Source organism: Microtus ochrogaster, linkage group LG5 (genome assembly GCF_000317375.1).
Source record: "Microtus ochrogaster isolate Prairie Vole_2 linkage group LG5, MicOch1.0, whole genome shotgun sequence".
Classification (NCBI taxonomy): domain Eukaryota; kingdom Metazoa; phylum Chordata; class Mammalia; order Rodentia; family Cricetidae; genus Microtus; species Microtus ochrogaster.
In genome coordinates this window covers 36701726-36714361 of record NC_022031.1, presented here as the reverse complement: position 1 = coordinate 36714361, position 12636 = coordinate 36701726, and the positions used below count along the sequence as shown (strand labels likewise).

Genomic DNA, 12636 nt, shown 5'->3' with positions numbered 1-12636 from the left:
CATGGAGAGAGGGGAGTTAGGTCAAACATGGAGAGAGGGGAGTTAGGTCAAACATGGAGGGAGGGAGTTAGGTCAACCATGGAGAGAGGGGAGTTAGGCCAACCGTGGAGAGAGGGGAGTTAGGCCAACCGCGGAGAGAGGGGAGTTAGGTCAATCATGGAGAGAGGGGAGTTAGGTCAACCATGGAGAGAGGGGAGTTAGGTCAAACATGGAGGGAGGGAGTTAGGTCAAACATGGAGGGAGGGGGTTAGTTTAAGCATGAAGGGAGGGGGTTAGTTTAAACATGAAGGGAGGGAGATGTTCTGCAAAGGTACATCTCGTTCCCTTGTGATATCAGAGGTAGTTCCTCCAGGGGAACAGTATACCAAACAGAAATTAGGATCTCGACCCACAGAAGCCTATTTCAGTCTGCATTATTGCTGATTATATTTAATATAAAAAGGGAAATAGGCTTTTAGTGTGACTAAATGGTGCCATTTGGAGTTTTCACCCAGCAAGGGCAGGACGCATTTTAGAGGGAAAGATGAGGAAAGGAAGGACCAAATATCATCTTTTCCCCCAGGGAGCTCTTAGACAAAGGCTCTGGTAGCCAGTTGCAGGTTGTAGCTGGGGAGTCAAGAAGCTCTGTGGGTAAAGGCACTTGCTCTCAAGCCTATTGGTGTTAGTTGGTTCCTGAGATCCACATGGCGGAAGGAGAGAGCTGACCTCCGTCTGTGCTCCATGGCTGCATGCACGGTTCCTACATCACCAGCTAAATCTTATCTTATCACCCAACTTTTAAAAATAAAATCTCTTCATACAAGGTCCCTCCCCTAACTCCTCCCAGAACCTCTCCACCCCCATATCCACCCAACTTCATGTTCTTTCTCTCTCACAAACAAAAAATAAAGTAAAAAGAATCAAAAGAAACAAACCAAAAAAGATGAGTGAGACAAAAATTACCAAAATGAATAAAAATTTTAAAACACATTTAAATAAAGGAAGCTGCCACACAGCGCGTGAGGAAGCTGACAGAGCCATCAGAGTGTGTCTTTCGGAACGGTTCCGGTGGTCAGCTCGCTAGCACAGCAGGTGACTGCCCACACTCTGCTGAATTATAGGAAGATGAGTTTCAAAGCAAATTTTCTCCGTATGGTCTTGCCTCAGACTGAAGACTTATGTACAGTTGCCTGTTTCTATGAAAATAAGAAGTGGTCAATTGCAAAAAAAAAAAAAAAAGAAAAGAAAAATCTTCACATTTAACTTTCAGAGGGAGGAGGGATCATATGAGCAAGAGGGGTCGAGACCATGATGGGGAAACCCACAAAGACAGCTGACCTGAGCTAGTGGGAGTTCATAGACTCCAGACTGACAAACTAGGTCCTCTGAATGTGGGTGACAGTTGTGTGGCTTGGTCTGTTTGTGGGACCCCTGGCAGTGGGACCAGGATTTATTCCTGGTGCATGGGCTGGCTTTTCGGAATAAAGAAAAGAAAGAAAAAAAGAAAAATACTTTGGAATACTAGAAATACCATCAATTAAGCCTATTCACTTATTTTTTGCTTGCTGGACATTGTGCTTTTGAAGACCGACCTTGTTATAATCTAGTGTTGAGAAGGCGTTTTGAAGCAACATCGTATTGCCTTCCACCCTAGGTCTTAGAGCTACATGTGTGAAGAGAAGATGAGCAGCAATATGAACAGTTACATATTTCTGCCCCCTCTGCAAGGAGACAGCTTTTCAATGGTGAGTTTTCATTTCTGTGGCCAGATGGTAAAAACATCCATAATACTGTATATATATATATATATATATATATATATATATATATATATGGTCAGCAATAAGATTGGCATGATGGATTATGGAACCACCAAAATGGCTTATTACAGTTATTAACTGATGATCATAACACACAGAAAGGGGGAGCACGCTCAGGGGTTATTTAAGGGAGACAAGAAAAAGAAAAGCAGGCTGCTATAATCATTACACTGCATATGCACGTGGACAGGTTTGGAAGATGAGGCAGCGAGATAGGAATAAAGCAGTTCTGTTAGGATGCTAGGAATCCGGATTCTAAAACGCAGCTTCCCTTTCTCAACAGGTCTCCTGCAGACCAGGCTGTCCCCCAATCCACAGAGAGAATGACTTTGAACTCTTGATGCTCTTGCCTCTGCCCCCTCCCCCCAAGTGATGGGATTACAGAACCATGACTGCCATGCCCAGCAAGGATATTTTTCTTTAATATGATAAAAATCACAATGGTGGCAAAGATAGTGAATTCAGCTGTCAGTGCTGTGGGCACAGAGGGCCGCCCCTAGTAAGCAGACATCCGAACCTGTGGAGAGAAGTGTCCTTAACCCTCCCTCCTCCTCTGTGTGTGTCTGCTCGGTAGATGTCAGGATCCACAGTACTGAGAACACTTAGGAGCAGTTGATAAGCTGAGCTGGAGGAGAGCCCGAACCTAACTGTACTTGAATCCCTCCCCCAGAATGGTCGCAACAGAGAGTAAATCTTGAAACAGTTGTCCAATGCTCCAGCTTGCGTATCTTGGCTGAATTCACATTTAGGAATCGAGAAAAAGGCAGATGGGGAAAGAACCTGTGGTCCTAATTAAGTAGGGACACACAGCAAGAGAAGTTGAATGGAGACATTTCAAAAGTAGAATGCCTACCTTGCATTAAGTGGAAAACGAGTATTTTACTTAATAGCAAAGGAAAAAGAACTAGTGCCTATTTCGATTTCTAGCAGCTTGGGAGTTCCTAAAGGAGTCAGGGAACAGCCCTCTTGCTTCTTATGTTAATATTAGTAATTTCTCAGGCTATAGGTTTGAATGAGTGGAATGTTCCCTTTTCCTCTAAGGGCTTGGGACACCTTTGTTCCCTTTCTTATATCTCTGTTCAAAAGAACAACAGGTTCACCTCGAATAGAACCACAGTGTTGATTAGGACACAGGCCGCCTCGCAGCACAGAGGAGGGGGTGGCTCAGTGGAAGATGCTAAGAAAAATCCACACAAGTCACAACTCACATTTTATTCTTTGGGTGAAGAAGGTTAAATCTCCCAGCTCGACATCTGAAACCAATTCATTTAGCACAGGAAAACATACACAAATGTATACTTAGATAGCTTCTGTATTTTAAATAGGTAAATGGAAATTTTTTTCCTGAAATGCAACTTGAAAATGTGATTAAAAATAGATTATATCTCTAAGTCAGTATTTGACCCTTGACTTGGAAACGGGACTCTGTGCACACACGTACACATTATGTGAAAAATTCTAAACTGTTTCCAGAAGGCAACTTCCCCAAATTTCAAACCTTAGCAGACACTCCAGTCCTCTCTCCTCAGACCCATGGAGGACTTGCTGAGCCCAAACAAGCATTGTTCTACCCTCTTGCTTCTGACAATGCCAGCAGTGGCAAGCATGGGGGGAAACTCTGTTACTGCGTTTCCAATAACCTTCTCTATATAAATCGTATTTTCTGCTTTTGAAACAGCTATTGAGACTTAGGAAACTTCCCCTCGCCACCACAGTCCCGCAGTCAGGCCCATGGGCTGCAAAGCTGTATGGCATTGCTTCAGCTTGCATCAACATTAAAACACTTTTTTTTTCTTCAAAAATATCTTACCCTCGATATTTTCAGTTTCAGTGCCCAGGAATGCATTGATGTCTAATAGATAATATTTAGTAATGGAATACATCTGCTTTCATATATCTATAGAATTCTTTTGAGTAGTAGCAATTTAATCCACATTGCATGGCTTTGACCATGTATTGCATAACATGGGCATGCATTTTGCTGTAGCTTACTTGCTGCAACACACAGTAATCCCTTTGATTTACTATTTTAGAATACCTGGGAATGAATGCGGCAAACAATTTAGAGTAAATCAGTCTTTCTTTCCCCCATTCCTCTTCCATAGAGTAGGAAACTGAAGAGCTGGAAGATGAACTCTGTCCAGGATCAAGCATCTCATTTCCAGACATTGAGGCCTGACTAAAAAGATGACATACTTTTGATCTCAAACATCATTCAAAAATTATGACTTTTACGAGTATAATTCTTAAGGATGGTTGACTTAAGAATCACAGAGTTGAACTTCAAATACATGAAAGAGATGAGCTCCCCAATTTTTTTGTCCTCAGGTCACCTTTTGGGAGGTGACTAAAACTATTTGGTATAATAATTAGAATTAAATTTCATTGAAGAGTATAAAATAATCTTAATTCTCAAGACTAAATCTGTTACTGTTCCTATAAATGCATTTATTCTTACAAGAGAGGTAAAATGACATTTCAGCTGATTATTCTTATCAGTTGCAATTAAGCAAGAAAAACAGGAAATAAATTTTAGGATACCATTATGATGTTTCTTCCCTCAGCCACAAAATAGGAAATACTGAGATTTTTATCATGTAAATTTTACTGGTCCAGTGAACTTAATGAAATATGAGCTTCAATTCAATCTTATAAATGAACTCTTGTTTCATTGGCATTTATAGTCGTGGTTGGGGGCGGGAGGTTGTTGAACAAATGTCCACATGACAGCATTTCCAGAGGCTTATGATCATTGCATTTCATTCAGGTTTTTCAGAATGTTCAGGACTTTTAATTCCCTTTGCAGTTTCATGTTTTAAAAGGCATATAGTAATTCCTAGTACCTGCCTCTACGAAATGTTGAAGACAGAGAGACATATATGTGTGTGTGTGTGTGTGTGTGTGTGTGTGTGTGTAAATTTTGTTTTGATAAAAAGAAATTCTAATCTATGAAAATATTACATCAAGTCATTTTGCACCTGGTAAGGAAATACATGAATGCTAGTAAATATTTAAAAACTTCAGATAAAGTTCCAGCAAATCAACACAAATGAAGAGTTTAAGACGTAACACAGCCATCTGAAATAATAACTTTTCACATAACAGAATCAACACTTTATTTGAAAAGTGACCTTGTTAGAGGCCAGGACTCAATTATACATTTCAGCTATATTTAAGTCCCCTTCCTCCAAAATCCAACCCATTTAAGGAGGAGGGTTTACCTATTCTATCTTGATTTTTATTTCTTCCAGCAGCTGCCATACATGAAAAGCTTTTCAACATTTTCAACAGGCAAAACTCATTTTGTATAAAGGAACACAAACTTTCCCTCCCCTTTCTTCAGGCACAAGCAGCCAGCTTCTGTGTGGACAGCCCTGCATCCTTTGATACCTGGCTCTAGATGCCCTGACTGTCACCAGGGGCTTTCTAGCACTTTGGGGGCTGCTTTACAAAGCATTCAACATTGTTTAAATTGTTCAGAAGCAAATGGAACTTTTTCCCCCCCATTTACCTCCTCTTCCCTAAAGAGAAGTAAACCTCAGCTCGTCCCTAAAATCTGCCCCCTACATGCGTATTTACACAAGTATCAGGCACCAGAGGTCTGCACCCCATCACATACCATGCCAGTTTCTAAGAGTACGAAGGCTGTTGGAGCAGAGATTTTCTTCCATTGGGAGCTGAGTGTAGCAACGTATCTGTCAACACGGGACCCTTGGCTGCTCAGATCAGACTATTGTCTCGTGGTCCCACCTGCCTTGGCTCTGATTGATGTAGCAACAGTATCTGTCATAAGGGCTGTTCTGCTTGTAGGAGCAGACGATGATACTGTCCTGGGGTACAAAGAAGATGCTGTCCTCGGGCTCAGGGCGGTCAGCTGAGCCCTTGACGTCCAAGGCACTGTAGGCAAGAGAACTGCCCGAGGGGCAGTAGCCATCCAGATATCTGGACGTCTCCTCCTGACGCCCACTCTGGACTAGACTCTGGCATTCTGCTTCCTCTGTGGGGGTGGGGGTGGTAATGGAGCTGGCCATAGGCACCTCACCTGGCCCCTGTGGGAGCAGCTTCGCTCTGAGGCCTGCCTTCTTAGCCAGTTCATCTGAGCTCCCCTTGCCGGATTCCAGGTCTGACGGGGTCCTCAGCAGTTCCACCACTTCCTTGTCCTTGGGTTTCCGGAAACAGGGTAACTTGCGGACCCAGAGTAGCTCATTCTCAGGCCACTTGGTGCATCCCTCGGTTTTCCTAGCCAGGGCAATGGCTGCGATGCCTGGTAGGCAGATGGCTGGCCCGATGGCCAACAGAGGGATGTTCCCCAGAGTTTCCCCCTTCATGCCAGAGACAGTGAACATGAAGCCAAAGACCAGAAAAACACTGACCAGGGCCACCACCAGCCCAGTCCTCGGATTTATGTCATCAGGCCGCATCTTTCACTCCATTCAGGTTGGGAGCTGCTTGGTAGCCAGGGAGCACCCCTTCTCTCCTCTGTGGAAGTGAAACCACAGGGGTTAAAAAATCCACAACTTCCCACCCACCAACTCTTTCTTGCTATCTCTGAAAGACTCTTGTCTTTCAATATCTCTCTCTCTCTCTCTCTCTCTCTCTCTCTCCTGTCCTCTCCTCCTCCTCCTCTCTCTCCCCTCTTTTCCTCCCTCCCTCCCTTCCTTCCTCCCCCTATCCTCCCCCTCCCCATCTACTATTGCAACCCTGTCTCTCTCACACCAACGTGCACCAAGTAGGGTCACCGAGTTACCTGAAGGCTCCTGCCACCTCCTGTAAATGGGGAGAGCCTGAATGTCTCCAGAAACCTTCGTATAGGCTGTCCCTTGATCCTCTCCTGAGGTTCCAAGAGCCGAGCCTGGCTTTTCCACCGACACCGCACATAGGAGGTGGGACAGAGGAGGAGGGTCTTTCCCAGCCTGGCTTTTTGGTGTGTAGGTCTCCGGAGCTCTGGAAGCGGAGCCTGGCGCAGCGAGCAGAGTGGGCGCGCAGCGCTGCCACCGGCGGGGAGGGAGGACTCTGTCCCGGCAGGAGGAAAGCGCGCGAGCCTGGCCGCCTTACATCACTTGCACCGCTCTGGGAACAGAGATGGACGCGCGGGGGCGCGAGGGGGTCAGAGCCGGGTGGTCACGCCAAGCAGGCTCCGGGGGATTTCGTCCCAGAGCAGCGAGCGGGAGGGCGGGTCCAATCGCGTCCAAGCCGCTGCCCTAAGAGGGAGAGCAGATCCTCTTGCTCATGAGGCAGCCGGTGCAACGTCCGAGTCTGGGTTCCAAATTCAGGGTCTGAGGGGTCCGGGGCCAGCGGGAGGTGAAAAGGGGACTTGCTGTCTTGGCCAGTTCCAGACCTGAGAGATGCCTCTGCCCCGACAGCAGCCAGGTGCTCTGGGGCTGCCCATACCCTTCTCCCTGGCAGCTCCTCGAGGCGCGAGGTGCCCTCGAAGGAACCGGGTCGCACTCTGTTCCCGCCTGACCTGAGCACCCCAGGAGTAAGCCCGACTGTAGGAGCGCTAAGACCTGCCTGCTTCTAGGAGTCATCAGAGTCTCCTCCGCTGGTCTCCCAGTTCTGCACTTGGCAGAAGATGGCTTTGGAAACTCAGTCCCACAGCCATGGTTCCAATGGCAGCCAGTGGGGCAAGGAAAAAGGGATCCCAGTTCTGGTCTTCATTCAGGGTCGTCCAGGTAGCCAGCAGGAGAGGCCTTGGTTTGGCGGTTCAGGCCCGCCCGGCCATGGGTGATGCTGCTTTGCACTGTTTGACTCCTGTCTTGCTAGTCTCGGGCAGGGTCCACGGAATGTATAGGTTTCTCTGGCTCAAGGGGAAGACTCTATGAGGCCGTAATTCTTCACCTGGACCGTTTAAGGTTGAGAAGAAGTAGGAAGGTAAAAAGTACATTCTTTCATGTTGAGGCGCTCGGATTCTGGGGAAAGAATTTTGATACCCCGGCCTTTTCCAAGTAAGCTTGCCCTGTGTACCAGAGTGAGTGACACCACCTTCCTGAAAAATAATTGTCAGGAGACTTATTTTATTTTTTAAAAGAAAACAAACCATCTTTTTTTAAAATTTTACATACCAATCCAAGTTCCTGCTCCCTCCTCCCATTCCTTCCACTTACCCTCCACCTCACCCCCCATCCACTCCTCAGAGCAGGTAAGGCACATTGCTTTGGGGAAGGTCCAAGGCCCTCCCTACTATATCTAGGCTGCGCAAGGTATCCATCCAAGGAGAATGGGTCTTGACCTCTTTGCTCATATTCTCACTCTGGCAGGAGACTTTTAACACTAGATATCTGAGCAAACACTGTGAATATTACATAAATGTAAAGTTCGTAGCACATGGCTTTGGTGCATTGGGATGTAGACTCTTTTCCTCTCTCAACACGGAAAGTGGGAGCCAAATCATCAGAGACCTGCCTGTAGCTGAGGATGCTTGGCTTTACCCACTAAGCGGTTAAGTACAGTGGGAGGGGTTTCGGTAGAGATCAACGAAAGCTTTCAAGGTTTTGACAGATGGTGCCATCAGGTTAGCGGGTGTAAGTCAGAGCTTGGAGCCTCATTCATGACGCCAGGCAAGATGGGATGTGGCCAGAAGGATCCCTAGACGGGAGAGGTCCTTGGAAGAAACTGGTTCTGAAGAGCGATTACGGATGGGTCGGCGCACCCTGGCTTGAAGCAGAGGGAAGAGCCAAGGTGGATCCACCGGTTTCTCACTTCAGCCAGGGTCACCAGAAGCCGGGCTTCTTCTCATTTTTATTCTGGTGTTATCGTGTGTGTCTCTTGTATTCAAGCCTATTAAGTTGCGGCTGCACTTTTGGGTGCAGAACCACTTAAGAAGGAAGGAAGAAGGAAGGGTGGAGGGCTAAGGTGAAGAACCAGACGGGCGGCTATTTGGACCAGGAAAGTGTGGCTTTTCTGTCTTCTCCAAGTGCAGGTATCTGGGCGGCAGAGGAGCCTGAGGACCCACACCTGTTAGTCTGTTTCCCAGACTCACTGCTGCTCTGGAAGTCGGTTTTGTTCAGGAAAAGGGGGAAACCAATTAGTTACCTGTACTCCAATTACGGAACACTCTTCTCTCCCTGAAGCCCCCCTCTCATCCTTTATTGGTACCCACTCACCCTCCCACCACTCACTTGGAGGCTATGTCCTAGACTCCTCTTTTTTTTTTTTTATAAGTGGAACTTGCTCTGTCGCTGGCCCTCCCTCTCTGAGCTTGCCTGCCTTGCCCCTCTTTCCAGGGTCGTTTCAAACAGCCTGGACAGCCTGATGGCTCCTCAGCCTCTTTCACTCGTCCGATTGCCTGCTTGATATTGTTCTTTGGATCATCTTCAGACAGCTCACGTTCAAATGCCAGCAGGAACTCACCCGTCCTCCAAGCTTCTCTTTCTCAGTGAGCTCCTTATATCCTGTACGCCAACAGCATGGTTGGAACTAGAAGCTGTTTTTCTTTCCTCTGGAGTTTCGTCTCTTAAATCCTCTGGCTTTCTCCCTGACCCTACTAAAGCCACTCCACCACCCCAGGTTTCCTCTTCTTTTAAGGTTATTTTTATTATTTTGTTTTTACTAGAACATATTAGTTATATATAATATTAGGCTTCATGGTGACATTTTCACACCTGTATTGGTATATTTTGAACATATTCATCCCCATTACTCTCTCTTCCTCCGAGTCCCTTCTTCTTCCCAAATTTTCTCCTTTTAGTTTTATACCATGGCTGATTTCCCCCATAACAGACATTCCAGTGGGCACATATTGTCAGGCAAAGTACAGTGAAAGTACATTAGTTTAAAAAAAAGTCACATCATGCTGCTGGAGGGGTGGCCCAGCAGTTAAAAGCACCTGCTGATCTTGCAGAGAACCTGGGTTCAGTTTCCAGCACCTACACGGTGGCTCCCAACCGTCTCTAACTCCAGGCCCAGAGCACCCAACGCCACCTTCTAGCTCTGTGGGCAGCAGGCAGGCAGCAGAACACTCATACACGTAAAAAGATCATCACGGCAGTTGGGATTTCTTCCTTGGTGGGATGTTTAAAGTTCCCCCCTTCCTGCGATGTTTTGTACAGCAGACTGTGCTAATGAAGGAGTAACACTTCGCAGTCCCAGTTAGAATTTATAGAGCCAGGTTTAGGGTGTGTTCCCCCCCCCTTTCATGGTCTTTAGACCAGTCACTGCTCAGAGTGAGTTCCTGGTCCTCCTGTCTTGAACTGAGCTGTATTATCTTCACTTGCTTTCTTGATATTCCCTGGCTGCCACCTGTATGCCTTCCGAGATCTCACTTTAAATAAATTTATATACAGGGCTGAGGAGATAGTTCTGTTGGTACAGTGCCTGCTTTACAGACATAGTGACTCCATTTTGCATGCCTAGCACCCACTTAAAAGCTGGGTGTGGTAGCATGTCCTAAACACCAGAACTGGGGATCGAGACTCCAATGCTTGGAGCCCATTGGCTAGCTGGCTTAGCTGAATGCATGAGCACCAGGTTTAGTGAGAAACCCTGTCTCAGATCATAAGGTGGAGCACAATAGAGGAAATCACCCAATTTCAACCTCTGACCTTCACACCCAGGTGGCAAGCACGTGTGTAAACCCCACATGAACCTGTACACATGATACACAGAACAGATACACAGACATACAGACACAGTGTGTCTGTTATATTTTTGTTATCTTGACACAAACTGGAGTCATCTGGGAAGAGGAAACCCCAAGGAAAGTGTCCTCCTCAGATTGCTGATAGGAAAGGTTATTGGAATATTACCTTGAGCAGTGATGGATGTGGGAGGGTCCAGCCCACTGTGGGTAGTGCCACCCCTGCGCAGATGGTCCTGGGCCGAATGAGAAATCCATGAGATACCTGAGTAATTCATGGAGAGCAAACCAGTAAGTAGCTCTATTCTGTGGTTTCTGCTTCAGTTCCTGCCTCCCGGTTCCTGTCTTGAGTCTCTGCCGTGACTTCTCTCAGGATGGACAACAGAAAAGGACACCAGAACACACAGCTTCTCAGACACAACTCTTTTTGCAAGAAAGGAGATGGTTGGGTGTTATCTTGGCCCTTTTCCTTCACCAGGTTTCACTGGTGAGGCTTCTAATCTGCCACTGGACTCAGATGGAGGAAATATTTGGAGGAGAAATTGGCTGAACCCCTTCTCAGCTCTGTTCTTCCTCAGTTCTCTGGCAGCCACTTCTGAGGGGCAGATATGCCAACTATAGTGCTGGAAATCCAACCGGGTTCTCACGAAAGCAGGGCTGTCAGGCAAAGGCCTCCTCTTATTTGTAGAAACAGTGAATTCCATTCTGCCTCTTAAGCCATGTAGTTCATCTCCTTAGGCACTGGGTAAGACCTGGGCATAAAACCACAGGAAACCCCAATTACTGTTTAATTATAAGGCTCATTCTCCAAGCCAGTCTTTCCCGGGAGTACCTTGAGATGGTCTCTGAATGGCAGGTGTTCTTGCCTACATCAGCACAGACAGTGGGTGGAGATGGGAGTCATCACTCAGGGATAGAGAGGCATCTCCATATTTACTTTCTAGCCCATGTGGACCGATAGCGCCAGAATTCTAAAACTTTAAGCAGTTCTTGCAATCCCGTGCAGGTGTAAAATCATGAACAAAAGCATCTCTTGTAAGAGAAAATTCAGAGAACAAAACAACGGGAAGTGGGTGTCTGGGGAGGAAACAAGGAACGCTCTACTTCCCAAGTCCTGGCATGATGGGATTTGGTGGCTAGCCTGACTCTATTATACAGATAAAATTCAGAAAGTTTCATTTTAATTTTTCTCAGTTATTCGTACCTGAGTGATTATGATGTGCATGGTGCTATGCTAGGGACCGGGCAGACGGGCAGGACGAGCCAGCCTGCCTCTCTAGAACTACAGAGAATAAGACATGCATGTGGATTAGAACAATACAGATTACAAGGCGCCCGTGAGAGACCCTGGATATCAGTGTCTGTGTGCTCACGGCGCCGTGTCAACAATGGGCCAGCTTTGGCGTGTTCTGTGTCTTCCTTCTAGGTGCTACAAAGTCACCGTTAGGCTGAAGCCAGTTTTGTAGCATAGGGAAAAAGGCATGGAGCCAACCACATATTTGGCAGTGAAGTGCACACCCTGGACTCATCTCCCTTCAGGGGCCTCCTTACTACACATCACATCTTTCCCCCCTCAGTTTCCCTACTGCTACAGGACCCTGGTCTGTGGGGCGTCTGGAAACTGGAAGATGAAGACAGGGAGTTTTGTCTAGTGATAACAATAGTACAGTGGTAAAGCTGCAGCAGACCTGGACAGCAGTAGGGACAGCACACATACATAGACCATCACATTCAATCGCACCAGGCTACATGTTCCTTCATCACGCACATATTCTCCAGGATAGATCATGTGTTAAACCACAAGGCTTACTAAATTTATTTAAGAAGGCTGCAATCACATCAAGATTTTACTACATTTATAGTAGAATAAAGCCAGAATTCAATAAGGAGGGAAATTGGAAAATTCACAATTACGTGAAAATGAAACAACCTGCTCCTGAACAAGTGGTTCAAAGAGGGATCAAAAAAAACAGTATCTTGAGACAAAGAAAATTGAAATACCATATAAAAGTCTACAGTATACAGCCAAAACTGTTCTCAGAGGCAAGTTTATAGAGCTAAATATTATAGGAAGAAAGAGAGAAGACCAAGGTAATCAGCCCAACTTTACACATCGAGATACTAGGAGAGAAAAGCAAATTAAATCCAAAGTTAGTTGAAGGGATAAATAATAAAGGGAAATGTATAAATAGATACTAAAACTGAAAGTTTTAATAAAATTGACAGTAGGTCCTTTAAAAAGAGAAACAAATTGGATACACT

General features: G+C 46.0%; 1 protein-coding gene across 1 annotated transcript; it reads right to left on the bottom strand.

Annotated features, from left to right (window-relative positions):
- Positions 1–2996: 2996 nt before the first annotated feature.
- Tmem215 (transmembrane protein 215) lies at positions 2997–7198 on the bottom strand. The gene is made up of 2 exons (XM_005361992.3): positions 6547–7198; positions 2997–6278 (listed from the first exon to the last, which is right to left on the bottom strand). Exon 2 carries the CDS (start codon positions 6218–6220, stop codon positions 5525–5527), a length of 696 nt encoding a protein of 231 aa, XP_005362049.1. The 5' UTR covers positions 6221–6278; positions 6547–7198; the 3' UTR covers positions 2997–5524.
- Between the last annotated feature and the right edge of the window lie 5438 nt (positions 7199–12636).